At 31.4% G+C, this 21,550-nt stretch overlaps 1 protein-coding gene across 27 annotated transcripts in view; it reads right to left on the reverse strand.

Moving 5' to 3' along the window:
* Positions 1–4,895: 4,895 nt before the first annotated feature.
* Positions 4,896–21,550, reverse strand: part of MGAT4C (MGAT4 family member C) — a 716,481-nt gene continuing 699,826 nt past the window's right edge. For all 27 annotated transcript variants that reach the window (XM_072724523.1, XM_072724519.1, XM_072724521.1 and 24 more), the window contains 3 exons: positions 16,722–16,874; positions 12,020–12,167; positions 4,896–9,292 (listed from right to left, as the gene is read on the reverse strand). In XM_072724523.1, coding sequence (XP_072580624.1) covers positions 8,151–9,292; positions 12,020–12,167; positions 16,722–16,868 — 1,437 coding nt within the window. In that variant the 5' untranslated portion in view covers positions 16,869–16,874 and the 3' untranslated portion in view covers positions 4,896–8,150. The remainder of the gene's footprint in view (positions 9,293–12,019; positions 12,168–16,721; positions 16,875–21,550) is intronic.

Genomic DNA, 21,550 nt, shown 5'->3' on the forward strand with positions numbered 1-21,550 from the left:
CTGTTGTGTTAAGTACAATTATCCTTTCAAAATCTTATATTGTGAGAGCAATTACAATTGTTATTAAATTTACTAATGAAAATCAGAAAAATGGTGAAAATTGTAAATGTTTATAATAAATATCATTATTCATAGTAATAAAATGTACATTAATAGTTTAAATAGATTCATAAGAATACAATAGGTATTATCAAGAAAATTTAACAAATGTCACTTTCTTCTTCTAAAACAAAATATTAAATGTTAGGGTCACATCATATGAAGGATGTTTATGAGAGCTATTTTCAGTAGTGCATCAGATCATTATTTATTAAGCACCTTTTTACCTGGTGGTATGCTAATTAGCAATGTGTAGCTTTGGTTACATTAAATTGGCTTGGCCAACTGAAAATTTTTCCAGAAAGAAATACTATAAAATATCTTTTTATTTTGAAAAGACATTCAACTTAAGTTGCTTTATCTAGAAGGGCACTTATATTTTTTCTTATCAGTTTTATAAAAAAACATATGACTCAGATTCATCATCACCTAATTAATTTAGACAACTTGTTGTAACATCCCATGGGAAAGAAGAGTTTATCCATGTAGAAAAATGGCAAGCAAAATAGACCTTCGAGGCTAATCCGGAATTCTGATTTCATTAAGAATAAGCTTGGTCTACTTGGTCAAATAAGTAAAAACATGAGATTTGCACCTAACTTGTCTTATGACACTCTTAAAAAAATAACATTTTGATTTGCTTGAATAAAATATGAGCAATATTATAGACTAAAATGTTGAGCCATGATAAATTTGTAATGCTGAGAGAAAAGATAAGAACTTGCTTCAGCAAAATCGTGAAGAAAAGCTTTCCTTCGGAATTCTTCCAGCTTTGGTATGGAACATTTCCTCTGTCGTGATTTTTGCATTCCCTGGATGCTCAGCAAATTCTTCTTATGACAATATTTCAAAGGAGTATCTCATCAATAATAAGAGCTAAATTAAGAGCTAAATTAGCGATAGGCTGTTATCATGGCTCATATGATTGTGACTTGATAGGATGAATATTTTGAGTGGGTGTTTCTTGTCTGCTTTGACTGTCCTTAAGACTGGGTACAGTAAGTCAGCAGCAACTTAGAGGGTAGAAATATACAGTTTGACTTATGGGTCTAAGTGAGTGTATCTCCAGCCATTAAATTATAGATCCTTAAAATATACACTTAAGTCTTAGAAACATTCTTATTAGTGACAAACTACTCTTTAGTGATTTTAAAGGACATTAATGAGGTCATGATTTATTAGCAAATTATGGTAGACAAAGGTCCCTTATACAATAAACAAAACTTGTGTGCCCAGGTACATACAATTTAGAGCTTAAGAAATGTTGAATATTGAAGTTAAATGGGATTTTTATATTTGCAACTTGGATATTTACTTCATAGGAGAAAGCCTTTTTATTGTAATTCTATACAAAACTAAGGTTATAGTATTTTCATATAGGGAAAAAGCATCACTCAATCTACTAGCAGAAATCAGGGTGCCCTTTTTAAAATAACTGTTTAGGCTGATTGATAAATCAAGGAAATGGCTTTTTAGGGAACTATCCTTTTTATGTATGTCTCTTTATTAATAGTCAAATTATTTGTAGGTGAAGAATTATAATTAAAGAGCAGATTCAGTGCGATATAAAAAGATAGAAAGGTGAAAACCCTCAATACCTTTCAATAGTATTGATTGTTAAGGTGCAAAATGTAGTTTAAGTTATTGAGTTTATTTTGTAATAGTAGGGAATAACTTCTGCCAATCATTGGTATCATCTCACGTGGTATCATAATGACTAATAATACACAAATGTAAGATTACAGATGTACCTTGTAGTCAAAACCAGAGTCTTGTAAAAGATAAGCAAAGGTGAATCAAGATCTCTATTTTACCTTTTTGTAAATGTACTCCACTCACTGATAAAGTAACCAATGTGGAGTAACAGTGTTTAAGTGCGGTGGGATATCAATATATTTAAAAGTAGGAGGGAACTAGATAGATTATTTAAAGATGGGGAAATGGGACACGTAAAAGAGGTAAATGTAAAGCATTGCATGGGAGAAAAGATGCATGATATATTAAGAATCTTTTTCATATTAGTTGGGGACATGCTGCTGAGAAAATGATATTTTATTATTGAAAAAGAAAATTGACTTAGATGAAATTACAATAAAAACAATTTTTAAACGTCTAGTTTGTACTAGAATTTAAAACCTTAGAGTTTGAAAAGGAGATTGCCATATATCTCTGTGCAGTACTTCAGATTTTCTATATCCTTGGTAATAAATAGATGGTGAAGTGAGTGAGGAGATAGAAAAGTTCCTTACATTTCTTTCAGACTTTGAGTACACCATAAATTAAATATTGAAACAATTTTTACAATAGTTTGCTTTCAATTATGACTGCTAACGTTATGCATTGATTTTTATTATTTTTATACATTAAAATTGTGTTCTCTGCAGCTAGGCAGACTGATTGTTAGTTATGTTGGCGAAGGTAGTTTAAGTTGTAGTAACACATAGTATATTGAAAGCATAGGCTAAGTTTCTGAATGCAGTTTATCCATTGTCATTGTTCACCCTTAAGTAAATGTTAAATAAAATAATTTCCTGCTTATTAAATTTAATGAGTGTATGCCTTATAAAAATTTTCATTTGATAGGAAAAAGTATTGAGAATCTTATCAACATAGCTTTAATTCGGCTATTTAAAGAGTTGGTTATGTAGGGTATTTTTCTTTCAATAAGACATGAAATTGAACATTCTGTATTCTTAATGTGATTAGATTTTTCTGTGAGCATAAAAATCTTACTCATCACATAATAAATTGAAATTTTGGGTAAATTTTTGAAGAGAGTATCTAGACAGAGTAAAATGGGAAGCTGAAGCAATAGTTCAAATAAGAAACTACTTTGGTTTCAAATATATATGTTTTTCAGAATAGATGTTCAGATCCAATTATCTAGAAAATGGTCTCAAATCTATATTTCAACTTCAATGTTCAGAATAGAACATTCATGCATCTCAGAAGATTTTGGAACTAATGAAGTGAATACTACTCTGGACTTAAATCAGAGTAAACATGATGAGCAGATTAATGAGGTGGAAGAGACAAGAATTTGGGGGAAGTATGACCTTGTTTTCATAATATTTATAGTTTAGAAAAAGAAAGCTTTGCAAGTCATATTTGAAACTTCAACTGTTAAGAAATTCAAATAAAATAAATTTAAAGCTGATATTCTAAAACTCAAGTTCTGTTTTGAGAGATATGGGATCTTCTAATAAACAAGCTTATAAGGAATTTAGAGAATCTAAAATGTACAAAAATTTCTAATGAGCTATGGTTTTTCAGAGAATGTGATACATAAAATATGTAAGGACACATAACCAAAAGCCAGTTCAGAAGGGGGACACAACCAGGAAAGCAGTGTGTTAGGAAAACTAAAACCAAGAATAAGTGGAGATGTGGAAGTCAAAAATAATGCTAAGGACACACACACCTCTTTCTCAATCTTTCTCTCTCCTCTCCTCTTGTTCTTGCAAACATACAAACACCCACAAACACACTATATTCAAATATATACACGCACAGTGATATCTACATGTATACACACCTGTATATGTGAATGTATACATATAGGTATACTGTCTCACACACACATACAGAGAGATGTCCAGCTAGACATAGATACACACACCCATATGTGCAATGATGTGGTAATTTTGGAAAATTTTTTAGAAAAGAGTTAAAAGTAAACAAAAAACAAAGAGCAAGAACTAATAAAATTACATTTTGTTATGACCTTCTTCCTTCTAACAAGAATAATCCTGAAATAAACGGAGAAGAAATTCAAAGCAGTAGAAATCTAAGCAATGAAACTCAAGGTAGACAAGGAGATAAGGTGCCTCTTTTCATGTTTGAACATCACAGCCCAGGTAATTTACAAGCCAGTGCACTGATAACTATTGCCAGTAATGGAAAAAAAAAAAAAAAAACAACAACAAACAAACAGAAACTTGATATTAAAAGAAGAAAAATTCTGCAAACCACAGCTCTGTGAGCTTAATGTAGATTCTAAACACAATTTTAGAAATTACAAAAAGCCTTTTTTTCTTAATTTTTCAAAATAAATGGGTTTAGATTTCTTTAAAAAAATGATTATTAACATTTACAATATGAATATTAAGAATAGCTGTTACAAATTTTGGATAAGGTTTCTAGAGTAATATATTGGAATGATAAGAATATAATATATCTTGAGTTTAGGAAGGTATTTACATAATTCTACATGACGTTATTTAACAATATAAATATAAAAAGGTGGTCTGTGTGACATTTCTAGTGGGTAATGAAACTTATGATATTGATCAGGATAAGGGCCTCTGGTAGTGTTCTGAAGGGCCATATCCTTTTTTTACACATACTATATAGCTAAAAAAAGAGGAAACATATATTTCTTGATTGGTTTGTTATCTCCTTTCCAGTTCTAACAGTCTACAAAGTAAAATTATTTCAATTTCACAGATGAAGGAACTAAGATTCAAAATGTTTAACTTTCCTTCTATCTGGAGGTAATTGCAGAACTTGATTTCAAACTCAGATCTACATGGCCCTTCCACTGTGTCTCCTGAGAGGACAAAGGCACACATACCAAATTTGTGGTACCATAGAGCTGGGGAGTTATGTTAAAATGCAGAATGATGGAATCAAGAGCTAGAAAGTATGGGGACCATGGGTCAGAAGAAACAGTGAAATTCTCTCGAAATTAATATCAATTTTAAAAGAAACTTCCAGAAAAATCAATGGAAGATACACAAAATGGCAAAACATGCTTTATCAAGAGATCGTGTAAAAAATGTCCAGAAGTCTGAGTGTGAGCTTTATTAGTCAGTTTAATGGTGATAAAAATAAATGTGACCTTAAGCTGTATTAATGGAAATACTAATGAGGCAAAGAAAGGGAATCACACTGTTATCTTCAGATGTTAGAAGACACTGAGACTACAGCTTTCCACATTAATCCTGGCTGCCATGTTCTAAAGGACATGTGGACAAACTGGCAAATATTGAGTGATGTGTCCCACATGGACATTTAGAAAAGCAAGCGCTTTCCCTACCATACCTTGTAATTTGTAAATATTTGTTTTCCTTATGTGTCATTATTATACAGCATAGTTTTTCTATACCTTTATAAAAATTCCCAGAGAATAATGGTTCAGAATGGAATGTTCTAGTCTCATAATTGCAGCTCTATGAGAAAACTAGTTCTAAGTGATGCTTGGTTTCTAAATTATATTTTTATATCTGGAAAATATCTATTTTATGAAAGTTATTGTTTTTTTCATGATAATGTAAAAGTGCTTATATTAACACTTTTTATGTATTTTTATAGCCAGACATGTTATTACTGCTATAATGTGTATTTTCCAAAAATGTATAATTTCCATATTTTTATTGTGCTTTTACGAATGCTTTTCTTTGATGTTTATAAATGCCGAAAAGGCTCCCTTAAGGAGAAGAATTTTAAATGTAAATAAGCTTTTTTGTCAGTTTAAAGTAAACAAATTGAGACATTATTTAAGGTACATGCCAATTTTTGTGCTTGAACCCTGTCAGTGTCTTATTTACATAGTAATTAAATAACTCAACTTTTGTATTACATTCCAGTGTTTTTTGATGGATATTTGTAACAAAGAATACTTCATATATTTTAAAAAACTTACTGCAGAGAGAGACATTGATCACATATAATGCTTCATAACAGATTGAATATAATAAAACCTTGTAACTGTCTTTTTGCTCTATGCCTCTGAAACAAGACTACAGGAGCCTTATTCAGAATTTTTAAATATAGGAAATGCAACATTAACTCATGTAAAGAATATTTGGTCAGATTATCTTTTTGAAAGAGAAAGGTTATTTGTCCCCTTGTTTTTTACTGTAGAAGCTTTGTCAAACTCTTTCCTTAAAAGTTGACCTCCGCTCAATTTATAAAGAAAACAAAGACATCCTTAGGTGACTGACCAGCTTACTCAAACCTGGTTTCCATAATGAAAAGATCAAGTTTCAGAAAAAATGTAACCCCTTTATATCACATTTGCATTTATAATTCTCAAGCAAACATTCAATTTCATTGTTACCCTCAACAACATTTCTTGAAGCATTTTCCAGAAGTTGATGTCAATGGCTAGTCTCTGAAAACACTCTCAGAAACTATTTAGACTCCATAAAGTTTACAATCACTTCTTGGAGTCGGCCTCATCTGGACATTACATGTTTTTGTTGTGTACCTTTTGTCATTGAAAGTACAGGAAAAAGATCATTTGTAATTTCTAAGAAATATGTAGAATATTATACAGCTAGCCAGTTAATGAAAGAGGATGAGAAAAGCCAAGAAAATAGATTACTTTTAAATGTCTGGAAAATATCCTCCAAATCAAGGCAAAGATTATGGTTTTGTGGCAGTATTCATTTGTTCATTTTTTTCTGATTTTAAGACTTTGTGAAACAAAATATTAATATTTATAGATTCATATTATCTCTTTATTATACTATAGCAAGTGGGTGCAAGGAAAATACACAGTAGCTACTGTATCAATAAAAAAAATTCCCAAATTTTTACCAGTTTCTAATTTAATCACTTTGGATAAAGTGAATGAAATATTTTCCAATCTCTATGAACGTATGTATTTGAGCCTCTCCATAAATATGCATGAAGTACTTTTCATGTCTTCATAGTAACCCCTTCATCTTTGCTGTTTGTCAAAAGAGAGAAAGGATCAGGTAAGTTCAGGACGTTCTGAACAACCAATGTCTTTATGGTGCACAAATGTGTCCTGAAACGCTTTAGTAGGACATGGTTTAGACACGATTGTCCAGTCCCTTATAGTAAAAGTTGGTCAAGTTTGCTCGCTATGTGGGTTCATATACAAGGAGATCATTTCAGACACTTTAGGCTTCTTCCACAGAATGATAATGTGACTCGTGGAAGAATTATACTAGCTATTTCAAGATAGCTTACTTACTATCTGAGACTCATGGACAGGCCAACAGAAAGCACAATTTATGTGAGCAGCAATCTGTACATAAGGGAAAGAGCACGGTCTGGATATCAGAACAACTGATCTCTCACTTTGGCTTTACTATGAACTAGCTCTGAATATAGAAAAGTCAACTGATTTCTATGTTTCCTACTTTTCTCTTTTATAAGATGTCCAGTTAAACTTAAAAAAAAAAAGCATATGATAGATTACAATTTCAATTATATGAATTTTAATACAAAACATATAAAATCAATTTCAAAAATTTTTCTGTATATACTGAAAATGTTTGTAAGAATGAACTAATGATAGGCCTTCTCTAATTTCTCCTATTAAATGTAGGTACCCAATATAACTTGAAAATATTGAGCATAACTATTCATTTTGCAAAAGGGAATCTAGAAAAAGACTGCTTCCCACAGAAAATTTATTAACAATAGGTGCTCAATTAAATGATTTTATACAATGAACAAGGCCCCTTTTTATATAAATAATCGGGGGAGAAATCTTTTTAAGTCATTTTTTTCTTTCCATCACTCCACCTACACACAAAATTCTGTTGTAAAGACATCACTTCTATGAGGAGGTATTCATTGTAGATGTACAGAAGTCTATGAAAACTTATGTTTACAAGAAAAAAACATTATCATTCTAACCAACTGCATATTCACTCAGATGCTTAATAAAAGCTATCTGATATATATTCTTGAGGAAGTATATACAGCTGGCAACTGTTTTCCAAGACTCAACATTTAACAAACTAAATTTTCTCATTTTAAATCCTTCATGTGTCCTTTTGACACTTAGTTGAAATTTTGGAACTAACATGATCACATTAAAAATATAAATGAAAGTAGCATTAACCATAGACTGATACTCAACTTCAGGAGTTAAAATAAATACAAGTGTGGATTAGAGTAAAATTATCTTGACAATAAGTAAATCAAAACTGCCAAAATGATTAGATTTTTCTTTGAAAATACCCCATCCACTGCGTTCCCTCCAAAGGACAAAAGTAGCAAAAGAGGAAGGTAGCAAAAAAGGAAACAGGAAAGCCTGCTTCAGTAACTGGACATATTGATTTAATTGGCTAAGAAGTCCAAATGCTAATACTCCTAATAATCAGCCATTCCTTTTGTGTTTTGGTAACATATATCCTTATACAATGTATATCAAATGGAATTTTTTGATTCACCTCTGACATTTCAAAATTTCCATTTTTGAATTCCCCTAGTCTTAAGTAAGTAACACATTGTCTACTTTGTTTGAGATCTACAACATTATCCCCAACATCTAGGGCTCCATGATGTAAAATGTCATTTTGTCGATCTTCTGTTCCAGTGCTCACTTTAATTTTTTTAATTAAAATTGGATTTTCAAATATAATCACAAAGACATCTCCTGTTGAAGGTGGTTTCCCCCAAAAGTACTCATCAACACTACTATACGCCTTGCTTGCTTCATAATTTTCAAAAACATTCATGTTGGTATATAGATTTGCAGGAGGGTTATCAGGAATGTCAAATGACTCTTCTTCAAAATCATCATCCTTCAGCTTATTCTCAGTCCCTTTATATGATGAGTAATAACCCATGTGCTGAAAGAGAGATGGTTTAAAACGGATCACATTTTTCTGAGCTAAAAGACCCCGGAAATGAGTTAATAGCCAATCACAAGGCATTTCTTGATAAAACATTAATAAAAAGTGTGCCAAACGTGGGAGATCATGAGAATGATAAAGTTTTCCAATGTAGCCAAGCTTAGAGAACTCAAGAGTTACCCAGTAGGTTCCTTCTAGGGAGGTAATGACTTTCTTGATGGCAGTTAAGAAATTTTTTGAACATCGAACGTCATCTTCAAGCATTACATAATAGTCTGAAGTATTGGCACAAAAATTAAGCAGAAAAGCATAATCTACGTTTTGCTTGGAACGAAATCTGACTCTGTCTTCTGGATCATTGTAATTTCTTTTAAGGCCATCCAGGATTGGGTAATATTCCTCTGGAGCATGTATAACTATTAATCTTCCTGCAATGATATGGTGGGCAAATTTCTGTGTAATATCCTGGACCATGACATCACGCCAGGATGAATTAAAGTCCGCTAGGTGAACCACCACCGAAATTTCCTTCAGCTCTTCGTAGCTGGATTGCTCAAAAATTGACTTGATTGTCTCAAGTAAATAGTTTCCTTTTTTTCGTTTCACTGATGAAAGTCCAATTGTAAGAAACCCTAAGCAAAAGAATTCAGAAGGAAGAAAATTAAATGTGAAATAGGTTTTGAATAACACAGAAAAAAACTTTTCTCCTTAGGCCTGCTACTGTATTAGGTAAATCTAGTAAATGATAGGTATAGAATATTTTGTGAGTGAAGTATTATGCTAAATACATAAAGGCTACAGTACTTAATACATAATTGACTTTTCTATGGAAAAAATGCATCTTAAGCACAATGACGTATGAGCTTCATTGCTGTGAACATTTATTTATGAAATAAAAAATATGATTTGAGGTGTTTTGCAGCTTAATGCCTATTAGAGAAGATAGATGTCTGGATAATATCCACACTATTAAAAAATGCAAAAGGAGAAGGGAATTCACAGTTAAGGATGACAAACCAGTTTCAAATGATAAAAAAAAGAAAATTAAGCATAACTCATTATTTTAATAATCTCTAAATTTTTCATGCAAAACATGTTACATTTTCGTTTTCCTTTGATCACTCTCATTATCTCACACCAAAAAATTAATAATTGGACTTCACAATTTGATTTTGAAATTTACCTAGAATGCTATTAGAATCCAAAAAAAATTATACTATTTTTAAAAACTGCATTATTACTCAAATGTAGAGTAAATTGTTCCAAAACATGAGTATCACTCTCTTCCTTGTTTTGAAACACATTTTATAGCGATTTCTGTGGGGATATTTTTATTCAGATACCTAAAATCTCAAATTAGAATCTGGATTTTTTAGGGGATAAAATAAAACCTTGTGAAATCGCAGTTTACTTCTAACAAGTGTAAATGTCTCCTTATTGAAATATTCTCACTTTTTAAAGTTCTGATTCTCGCCATGATTCAGAACTGAATACAATTACATAACCACTACTTGAAAAATAGGAAAATGTTTATATTCACCAAGATCATTGTTTAATACAGATACCTACTTGTGACTTACGCAATACTGAAAAAACCCTTTCCAAGAATTATCTTTCTCGCTAGTCTGTCAGAGAGGTACAGATTTACACATATTGCTTAAATACCTGGATTTATGGCCCTAACTTCTTTTGAAAAAGGAGTATGTTCTCTGGTACCACTCGATTCAAGAAACCAGCTTAAATGCCCTGGAATAGCCAATACTATTAGAATACTTCCTACATTAAAGGAAGAAATCTATGCATTTTGCATATAATATGTATCTTGCATATTCCTAACGGTTTTTTGGAAGAGCTTTGCACTTGTCATCATTTTTGCTTTATAGATGAGGAAACTAAATCACAGGGAGATGAGCTTGCTTGTGCAAAGTGTAACACCTAGTGAGTGGTGTAGTGCCTAGATCCAAAGTGCCCTGCTTGTACCCTCTGTTTTATATTGTCCCTTTGTATAAAGCAGTGGCATATGTGCCAATACACATTAGTAAGCTTAGGATGGAAAGGGAGAATTAGTAATGTTTGCACAAAGGTAGTGTAACAGATGGAGATAAAAATAAACATTGGCAATCTTATGTAATTAGAAGAAAGCTTAAGAGCTATAGACATTTGAAATGAAGGAATGAGTGGAAGACACCTGAATTAAGTTAAGCTACAATTTCCTCAACCTGGTGATCACAGACTCACTTGCATAAACACTTCTTAATGGGGAACTCAATTTCTGTGGTCCCCACATGATCTATCAGGAAATTCATGATATCACTGCGCTTCATTAATTTCACGAGTCATATTTTTCACACAGAAATATTTTAAAATCAAGTTGAATATTACAATTGATGGCATCTTACAATGAAAACTTAAGCATTAATATTTATGCTTTCCTAGTGGCACATTAATTAGGTCATGACACCTTCCACAGTCTATAGTGTCTTGAAATCCATAAAGTGTGTGTGTAGTATGTTACTCCTCAGACTCAATCTATCTATAGTGAGCTGAATAGTTTTCTCCAAAAATCCAAGTCTACCTGGAACCTCAGGCTGTGACCTTATTTGAAAATAGAGTATTGCAGACATAATTAGTTAAGGATCTTGAGATAAATCACATCAGATTTAGAATGGGCTCTAAATGCAATGATTGGTGTCCTTGAAGAAGAAGAGAGACATAGAGACCAAGGAAAGAAGATCATGTGGAGATGGAGCTTGGGATCATAGTTATGCCCTCACAAACCAGGAAACACCAAGAGTGACCAGAAGCTAAAACAGTCAAGAAAAGATTCTCCCCTATGATTTTCAGGGGAATGGTTCCGCCCCCACCTTGATTTGGAATGCCTGGTCTCCAGAAGTATGAGAAAATACATTTCCATGATTTTAAACTAATTTGTGATAATTTGTTACAGCACCTTGATAAATTAAAATAATGACTTTCACTACTTCAAAAGCAGTGGCAAGGCATAAAAACCAAAGCATTATTATTGGAAAATGTATCAGTAGGATAATAGTTATTTTTAAAAGATATGTTTTATAAGTGCAAATAAATGGATTTTTCTCAGTCTCTCTACATGGTTCTACAGCAAATTGTTTGAAAGTTTATATCTCAAACAGGCATTTAAAAGTTTCTCTTTTTTTGTTATTAATGGAATTGGATCAGTGAGTAATTGCAATTTGTGAAGACATGTTGAATTACTTCCCAAAGAATATATTTTAGTAAAGCCCATAAAGTTTTATTGCTATACAAATGAAGCCAGTTGTCATTGTTTTAAAACAAAAATATTTTATGTATTCTTGATTTGAAAATGGAGGGATACTTACGCTTTCTTTGTAAAGGCGTGGCAGCTAAGTAGCGATAGGTGACATTGATGGCTCCTGAGAAATTAGATAGGTCTTTGAAAGTATGCACATAACGTTCTGAATTCAGTTGATGTGTGGATGTTTCCCTTATAAGTTGTTTGTCTCCTTCCTGAATGCCAAGAAGGAGGCAGAGAAAATAAATAAATAATAGACGGTCATGGATTAAATAAAGTTTTTCCTTACACAATGAATATATGGGGTTGATATATAATATGGATGTTCTATAAATCTCAGCTACTGGCACCACAAGCTATAGATCCTCATCTCACACTTGAATTCCCACCTAGAGTCTCTACTCCAGACTCCACTACTCTATTGCCCTCTTCATACTTCAGTTTGCTTTTCCTACAGTATACATTAATAATGGCATTTTCTTGACAAAAAAAATCTCTACATGAAAACTCCCACTGCCTTTATGTTAAAATTCAAATTCTTTATAATAATTTGATGATCTTAAAATTTCACAGTAATCTACTTCACAGTAATCACATAAAGCTAATTCTTACTAAATTTTCCATATTTTAGTCATATTAAGCATATTAAGATTTTATCTTCTTCAAGCATTATTAAGTAATACCACACATTATTTCTATATAATTATTTCTGGATAATTTATTAATGAAGGAGTTTTAGTCAGTCACCTTTCTGGCCACTATAACCAAAGGCTGTTGAGAACAAATAGCCATGGTCCTTCTGACATTAGTGTTTTTTCAAATGTCTTCAAGATGTCTTAATTAAAATACATTTGTGGCAAGTCAAGGAAGTGTCTTCAGACCTTACACTAGTTTTTCTCATGATATATTTGCTTGCTGCTTATGTGTGTGTGTGTGTAAACTAGCCTGTTGGAATTGAAGTCTGGTCCTTTTATATTTAAGATCCCCTTTATGTAATTGGTAAGGGACTTATGTTTTCCAATTTTTGAGAAGGTTTATATTAAAAAATACTCATATTTAGCTTAAAATATATGATTAATTACTAATTGGTTCCCTTTTCTCTCTTTAGTATAAGTTCAATAGTACATTTTGATTACCTAAGCACGATTTGATCAAGTCTTGTTGGTTATATATTATTTGCAAAATATCGATTTGCCTGGCCTTTGTATCTGGCTTACTACCACAAGTAGAATATATTCAAAGATAACCTATTTAGAAATAATTTTGTTGTTGTTTTTAGGCAAGTGTCTACTGTACTGTGTGATATCATATGGATCTATTTCCATTATTCCATGTAGAATGGCAGGCCAGGCATATGTAAGCCATTAAACCATTAAGCCCATAAGCCATTAAGACTATAGAGAAAGTAAATGCATTTGAACAAATTTGGTCTTCATATTATCTGCCTGTGGTCAATAAAACTTTAATTAAACCAGTGTTTATAAAAAATTAGAAAGTATTCAAATACAAATTTTACTTCATTTGGAACATTCAATATTTTGCTTCAAATTCAAATGTCAATAAAGAAAGAGACCGACTCAAGATTTTAAATCAATGGCCGACTGGAATTGTCTTAGAATAAAAATTGAGAATATTAGGCCATGACTGGGAGGAGCTTCCAATCTGGTCTTTGCTAATTCAAGATCCATTCGGAATATCTCTTCTGTATACTCAATTATGTTTATAAACTTACACTCAATCTATAATACTGTATTTCTATTTTTATATTGTCTTGATAATTGAGGAAAATATGTTAGTCTTTTACAATATGTATAATATATTTGCCATCTATAAGTAACACTTCCAAATTATATGAAATTATGCCTTCAGTTCTATATTTCTTATACCAACTGAATATCTGTTGGATTCTGATAATTGTAATTTCTTTACACAGAAATATTTTGGTCTCTGTCTCTCTGGAAACATATAAAACATTACTAAAGCTTTAAAATAAATTTATGATTGCCAAAAAGTAACTAAGGACTCAGTTCAGCACCAACTGCTTATACCAGTAATGTGATAGTGCCCATTATCAATAGAGTCTAGAAGAAATATCTATAAAAATCACAGTAGTCACAATTCTGAATTCATTTCATCATTCTGTTCTTATGTGATTTTACAGTCTAAAGGAAGTTCAGGATATTGAATCTTTCTTTAAGAATTCTATCTTGAATGTGTAAAAATCCAGACCTTTTCTGTGTGAAGGTAGAGTACATTCATCCTGATTGAAGGACATAACAGAATATAAAATGAAATGGAAGTTATATGAAAGCACTTTATTAAATTCTCAAGAACAAGCTTCTTTACACTTTTCAGCATAAATAAATAATGCAACTTTCACCTAAGTCAGTCTTGTTGGCTGCTTTCCAGAGGCATCTACCTGAACAGCGAGGCTCTCCCTGGATACCTTCTTTCTGTAGCTACTATGCTGTGGTGTATTTCTCAGTAATAAGACAAAGCTTTATGACAATCATTTTCTGGATAGGAATGCAATTCAATGCACTAGCTACAGACTAAGTATATACCCTAGTGGCTACTTTGAAGATGCTCACAGCCCAGAGGCTAAGTTGATTGGGCATGTAGCATCTCTTCTATTTAGACTGCCTTGTAATAGTATTTGTCTCTTGCACTGAGCTTGGCTTCCTTTCCCAATGAAAGGCACATATGCCCTGGATATGTAAGCAATCCATTAAACTGTTATATGCCACAGATTTAAGGCCACAAATGCATTTTTCTACCAAAAACAGCAGAATAGAATGTGCTCCTTAACTCCAGAGATCTTTTACTTGTAATTATTTGTCTGATTTCTCTGAATTATAACTCGTATTTCCCCCGGAAATAAGGAAGGTAGGAAAAGAAAAATGTACTATTGTCTATATTTAGCAAATTGTACACATTGTGGTATTCTGGAGTTAAGGCAAAAAAAGTCGAATGAGATAATGTTGTGAAAACTGAAATAAACACGAATAAAAAGGTCAAAAGGGACAAGTGTTACAGAGAAACTACATCGTATACCAGCAGGTAGCTGGTTCTCCTTGGCAATTAAACATTTTTAGAAAAACATCTTAATGTAATTTTACATTAATTATTTAAAGAATGTTTTAAGTCTTTATACATATTAAGCCTTGGGATAAAATTTAGCTCTAAATGCATTTATGTAAAAAAATCATCTAATAAATAGAGAGAAATGAAACTAATAAAAATACTGTCATTAAATTTTCAGTAAGGGGAGTGCTTGTATTTAACCACCATTTTTAAAACTATTTTATTTATTTATTCATGAGAGACACACAGACATAGGCAGAGGGAGAAGCAGGCTCCATGCAGGAAGCCTGATGTGGGACTCAATCCTAGGACCAGGATCACGCCCTGAGCCAAAGGCAGATGCTCAACCGCTGAGCCACCCAGGTGTCCCTTAACCATCATTTAAACTCACTTTTTTCCCAACCTAATATAAGTATTTAAAAATAATTACAATTTTTAAAACTAAGGAGCAATCCCTTCTCTACACTTGGGCTTACTTATAAATTTGACTAGATATATGTGTAATCTAGCCAGAGAAAATTTCATTGACAAAATATTCTTTTAGTAAGAGCTGTTTCATTAAATCACACCTTTTACATTAGTTAGATAGGACTGAAATTTGTATAGAAATGTGTAAAAATCCACAAGACAGGACAATAGTATTTGATCTTTATAAAAATATACTCTATTACTCCTTACACATTTTATAATGAATTTGAAGAGATTCTATATCAACAAGATATAAGGATGCTTGTTACACACAATGGTCTTTTGTCTGTTTAAAATGAAACACTGAAATTGGGTTTGAAAGTGTCTCAGAAATGCAAGTCATTGGATACAATAAGTATCCTGCCAATATCATGTGTTTTATTTACAAAATGTAACAAAAAGAGTAGGATTTTTTCAGATATCTTAAGCTCAATTCACATAGAAAGTGAATAAGAAAAATGTTCATGTTATTCTCCTCAGACATAAAATGATGTGATACCTATAACAATAACAAATGATAGAACAAAATGAGTGCTCAAAATTAGCCAGAGTAAGTCCTTTTGTATATTTCTAGAATTTACTTAAAAATTTATTTATATGTTATATGCTAACTTATCCTTTTTAAGCTACTAGTTTTCACATCATTATCTCCAGTTCCTCAGCTTCTTTACTACTTTTCTGTGAATATAAATACATAACATGGTGGCCATTTATGGCATTTGATTCAAAATCAAATGAGGTGTCATACATTATAACAAAATATTACTTCTTAACAAAATAGTGTAATTAGTATCATTATTAAAAATAAGATTTTGAAAATTTGATGATAATATAAAAAATTGAGAAAGTAAGGACTAATGTCTTCAAGCAATTTTTAAAATTCTATATATTTCAAGTTAAAGCTCAAAAAGTATTATGGTGTACACACAAATAAAATAATTCAGCATAGTGATGATAGCTAATTTATTTATAACTAAATGTGCATATTTGAACTACTATATGCAAGAAAACATTGCAACATAAATCAAAGTAATTGTATTGCTGGTAATATAGGATTAATACAAGTAGCTAGATAGAAAGTATATATGTTACAGTTTTGCTCAAACTAATGCTATTCCAGGAACCTGAGATTGAAATCAGGTTACAATTGGACTAAGCCTAATTTGACTTAGACCTTATTTATAACAGCAACAACAAAAATAACCTCCAAAACTTACCAGAACATAGCTGTCTTCAATGTACAAGTTCATAAAGAGAAGGAAAATGACAAGAACTCCCAAGAATGACACTGTGGAACGTTTTCGCAGGCATCTCATTTTATCGAGTATTTCAAAAATATGCTTCATTTGACAAAATTTAAACATTCTATCCTGTGGAAAAGAGGCACAAAATTACTGACGATTAATTTTGGATGTATTTTTTCATAATATGTATCAAAAGCCAGGCCTTTATAAAATCTCACCCTTCACACGTTTTTAACTAAAGTTGTTTCCAATTTCACAACTGTGACTTTCACAGATGGTTCATATTTTAACATAAGGTCAATACACTGCCTTATATTGATGTGGAATAAATAAAAATAAAAGGCAAGTCTCAATTATTTCTGCACATACAAACATTGATAATAGTAACATGTAAAAAAAAGTTCTTTGATTAAACAGAAGAAAAATAAAAGAGAAAGACAAACTATAAGGTAACTTCTACTGCCTCATAGGATAATGTAATGAAAATGGAAGAAATTAGAAGCATGGGCCTAATATTGATTTTGGAGTAAGTGCACTGGGAAGAGCACCTGGGAGGGAGTCTGAGTCAGAGAAAGAAAGTTGTAAAGGAAGTTAAAGTTTTGGGGTAAGTGCAAACATATCTTTGAGAACTTGAGTTAACAGTTGGTTTGCTTATTTTTCCAATAATTCTTGTTAAGTAGAAGTAAATACTGGAGTGGCATATCTACATTGTCTTGCTTGATATACTAATTAGAAGTTTGGCTGTTTACAGTAATTCATAGCCTGCAAACAGAATAAAACAAAACAAAACAAAACAACAAAAAACCCACCAAGATTACTGCCAGCGAGATTAGTGGAAATCTAATTTTTTCCCCCCTTCCACTCATGTACATCTTGTGTTATCTTCCAATCACTGATTTGTTTAGATTACTGATTGTTTGTTCAAAAAGTATAAACATATATGGAATGATCAAAAGACCGGTTGAATCATATTTTGTCTAAAATCAAGGATAGTCTGGAAACTGTGCCCCTTCGAGTTGGGTACTGGGTCTTCCTGAGCTCAGTGTTAGCATGAAGTATTTATATAAATAAAGAACTTCAAGAAGTGAAAATGGCCTGTACCCCAAGCCATTAAATGATGTCTAGGACACACCAGGCAAACAATGTCTCTTTGATGAATTAATACAAGAAGGAATTTATGAATCTTTATAAACTATAAGAAAGAATATTAGGAATTGGGAGAAAGGCTTAACAAAGGCAGACAATGGAAGAAGTCTCAAAAGAAATATAAGAATTATTGTTCATTTTCTTTAGCCATATTTTTCTTTAGGTTATTAGGTATTGGGAGAAAGGCTTAACAAAGGGAGAGAATAAGTCTCAAAAGAAATATAAGCATTATTGTTCATTTTCTTTAGCCATATTTTTCTTTAGGTTATTTTATTTTTCTTGTTAATTTACAGAAGTTTTAAATATATGTCTAGAGATGCATATATATACATTTATCTTTGCTTATGTTGCAAATATTTAGATATATTCCCCAAGTATTATATTTTCTTCTTCTTGGTCTCACTTCTGCAGTGAGTGTCTTTTATTTCAAATTTATTTCCTACATACAGCTTTTATTTTTTGGTATAATGTTTAAAAAATCCTTCCCAATTTTGACATCATATGGGCAGTCTCTTTTATTTTTTGTTTGTTTTTCATGGATAGATTTTTAATATATCTAGACTTTATCTTTGTGTCTTTTATCATGTAGCAGAATAGTTTTGTTTATTAATTTTTCATATGGAGAGCTGATGGTCTTCTACTTACAGGGAACTGGCCATAACTACTAGTCACATTACCACTCCTGACTTCAAGCGTGTGGGGAAGTGTAATCTCCTGTGTAACCAGAAATAAAGAAGAACATTACTATTGTATCCCATACTTTATATCGAATCATCCATTCTTTTGATATGTGATGCTACTTCTAGAATAAGGTCACTTTCTAATTTTCATTTACAGGTTAAAAATGTATTTATAAATCCATCATTTATAACATTTTTCAGTAATAAAATATATAGCAATTTCAAACCAAAACATAAGTGAAATTCTTCTTAAAATTTTAAAAAATATTTAATTTAAGTGAAATTCTGTTACCTGGTAATGATTCTACAGATTAAACTGCATCATGTTTTAAAAGATTTTTATATGTATTTTGAAAATTGACAAAAATACAAAGCATTAGAATCTAATTATACACCACGGGACACAATATTTTTAAATGTCAATTTGGGAAGACTTATCAATAGCACGAAATGCATGTATTCCCTTTGATTCTGCAATTATACTTCTAAAAATCTATTCAAAGACAAAAATTGTATTTGGGAGTAAATGTTTAACTATGATGCTAGAAGACTGTAAAATAAATTGGAAACAATAAGATACTAACCACTATTATCTCAGTATAGAAGAATTATCAAGAATATTCAATCTTGTTTTTACTGCTTTCAATTTCCATACTTTCAAAGTACATACATTTAGTATTTAAAAAGTTACTTTTAATTTTCAAAATTCTCTACTGTTGGAAAATAGAACTGCATTTTATTTCTTGTATACAAAAGCAAAATGCAGCAATTTTTTCCAGGAAATAAAATTTTAAAAATGTAGCACTGTATGGTATGTTTTGGATGCCCTAACTTGAATGTTACAAGTTCAATATAAACGCTAAGTCAAGAAGAAGTATATTCTAATTTTATTCCTTTGAGACAAAGGAATAAAGGAAAAAATGTAAATAATGTGACTGCAAATTCAATCTGTAAAGTCCAATTGTAGATAATTATATACAAAGAATATAAGAATACCTATTAAAATTTATTAAATACTTACTAAATGCTAGGCAATACAGTTTGCATGGGTAACTCATTGATCCTTCATAACAATGCTGAGATTATAATAGTACCATTAGTTTTACAAAGGAAAAAAAAAAAACCTAGGGTTTTCTTGAGATGTCTTAATAAGGAAAGGTTCCAGTTTTTAAATATTGTAATTGATCAGAATCTGCTCTATTAACTACTTTTGGTATATGGTTTACTAATTAGGATTCATACAACATTTTAAACATATTGTTGCCAACAAACTATCTCACCTATTCAATCTCTTGAATAACATAGAAATAATATAAAAGATAAATTCAGTTTTTGGCAGAAAAATTTTAATGACTAATAAACATATAAATATATAATGTGAGGAGGTGGGTGGGATAAGTGATATTTCAAGTAATATGAGAAGTAGAAAATATAACACTTTGGAGGCAATACTTCAGAGCACTCCACAATAATTCAAAAATAGTACAAAACAACAACAAAACCCCCCATTGAAATTCCAGAGTTGGCAAAGAAAGAATCCTGAGAGAATAATGGTGACCATCTAAATTCTAATATCCAATCCTTTAAGTTAGAATTCTTCAAATCCAAGCACAAATAACCTTCCATAGTGTACATCCTCGGCATACCCACGAGAAAGCTAATAGCACAAACTTCACTGTACATGTAAGTTAAAGCAATAACACCCAAAAAAAACAATACTGTACATGTAAGTGAAAACAAGAACACCCAGAATTGGCTGAGGAGCCCAAACTAAAGCAAACAAATGATCAGAAAACAGACCAAAATATATGTGATTTAATAAATAAATAATACCAGACAAACCACAGTAAAAGAAAAGGAAGCTAGTAATTCATCCATAGTCCTGTCCCATCTGAAACAGAATCATCTGGGTCAAGAAAAATCTAAATAAATATTCAGAAAAAAAGGAATAAAAAACCCTAGAATTACAGTCAATTAAATTTACTAAGAGGAAAACAAAATTGCTGATTTCAGGTAGGGAGAAGGGACTCTATGGTTAGTTAGGTTATCTTTTTATTGTGCCATGAAGCAAGGAAGTCACAGAGATTAGCAGGAACATATCTAAACAGCGTAAAGAGGCTTATATTGAGAAAATATGATAAAATCAAGACTATGATTGATAATAAAATATTTAATTAGTATAAATTCACGTAGATAAGCCAATAATAAAAGGAAGAGAAAGAAAAAGTAAGAGTAAGAAACCTATCTACCACTATTAGAGGTGATCGCCACATCATCTTCTGATTCTAGAAATTGATAATTAAAAGTATTAAGGTTTCCTGAATTACAAGGAGGAAATGTATTTCATCCAAATTTAATGATTGGTATTTTCAGATACTGGACAACAGGCAGTACAGGGCAATGATCTCTGAGGGAAAGGAAATGAAAGTAGTGCCAGGATTTTTCCATTTAGTTGCCAGAAGGCAGTTTTCAAAAGTCAGGGCATGATGTTGATGTAAGAAATTGAGTAAGTCACAAATAGAAAGATATCTGTGTTTATGTATTGAAAAGAGTTAGTATTGTTGAAATGCCCATACTACCCAAAGCCAATAGATTCAGTGCAATCCCTATCAAATTCCAATGGTATTTTTTTAATAGAAATAGAAAAAAAATGAAAATTTGATTGGACTCATAAAAGACCCTGAAAACCCAAAGCAATCATAAGAAAGAATAACAAAGCACTGAGGGGGTCACTTGACGGGATGAGCACTGGGTGTTATGCTATATGTTGGCAAATCGAACTCCAATAGAAAAATATGCAATAAAAGAAAAGAAAGAATAACAAAGCTAGAGACATCCCTAGCTTGAAATCACACTTCCTGATTTCAAACTACTGTTATATTCCAAAGCTATTGTAATCAAAACAGTATGATACTGTCAAAGAAACAGACACAGTTCAATGGACAGAATCAAGAATAAGCCCACACATTTACAGTC

Source organism: Vulpes vulpes, chromosome 10, assembly GCF_048418805.1.
Source record: "Vulpes vulpes isolate BD-2025 chromosome 10, VulVul3, whole genome shotgun sequence".
Classification (NCBI taxonomy): Eukaryota; Metazoa; Chordata; class Mammalia; order Carnivora; family Canidae; genus Vulpes; species Vulpes vulpes.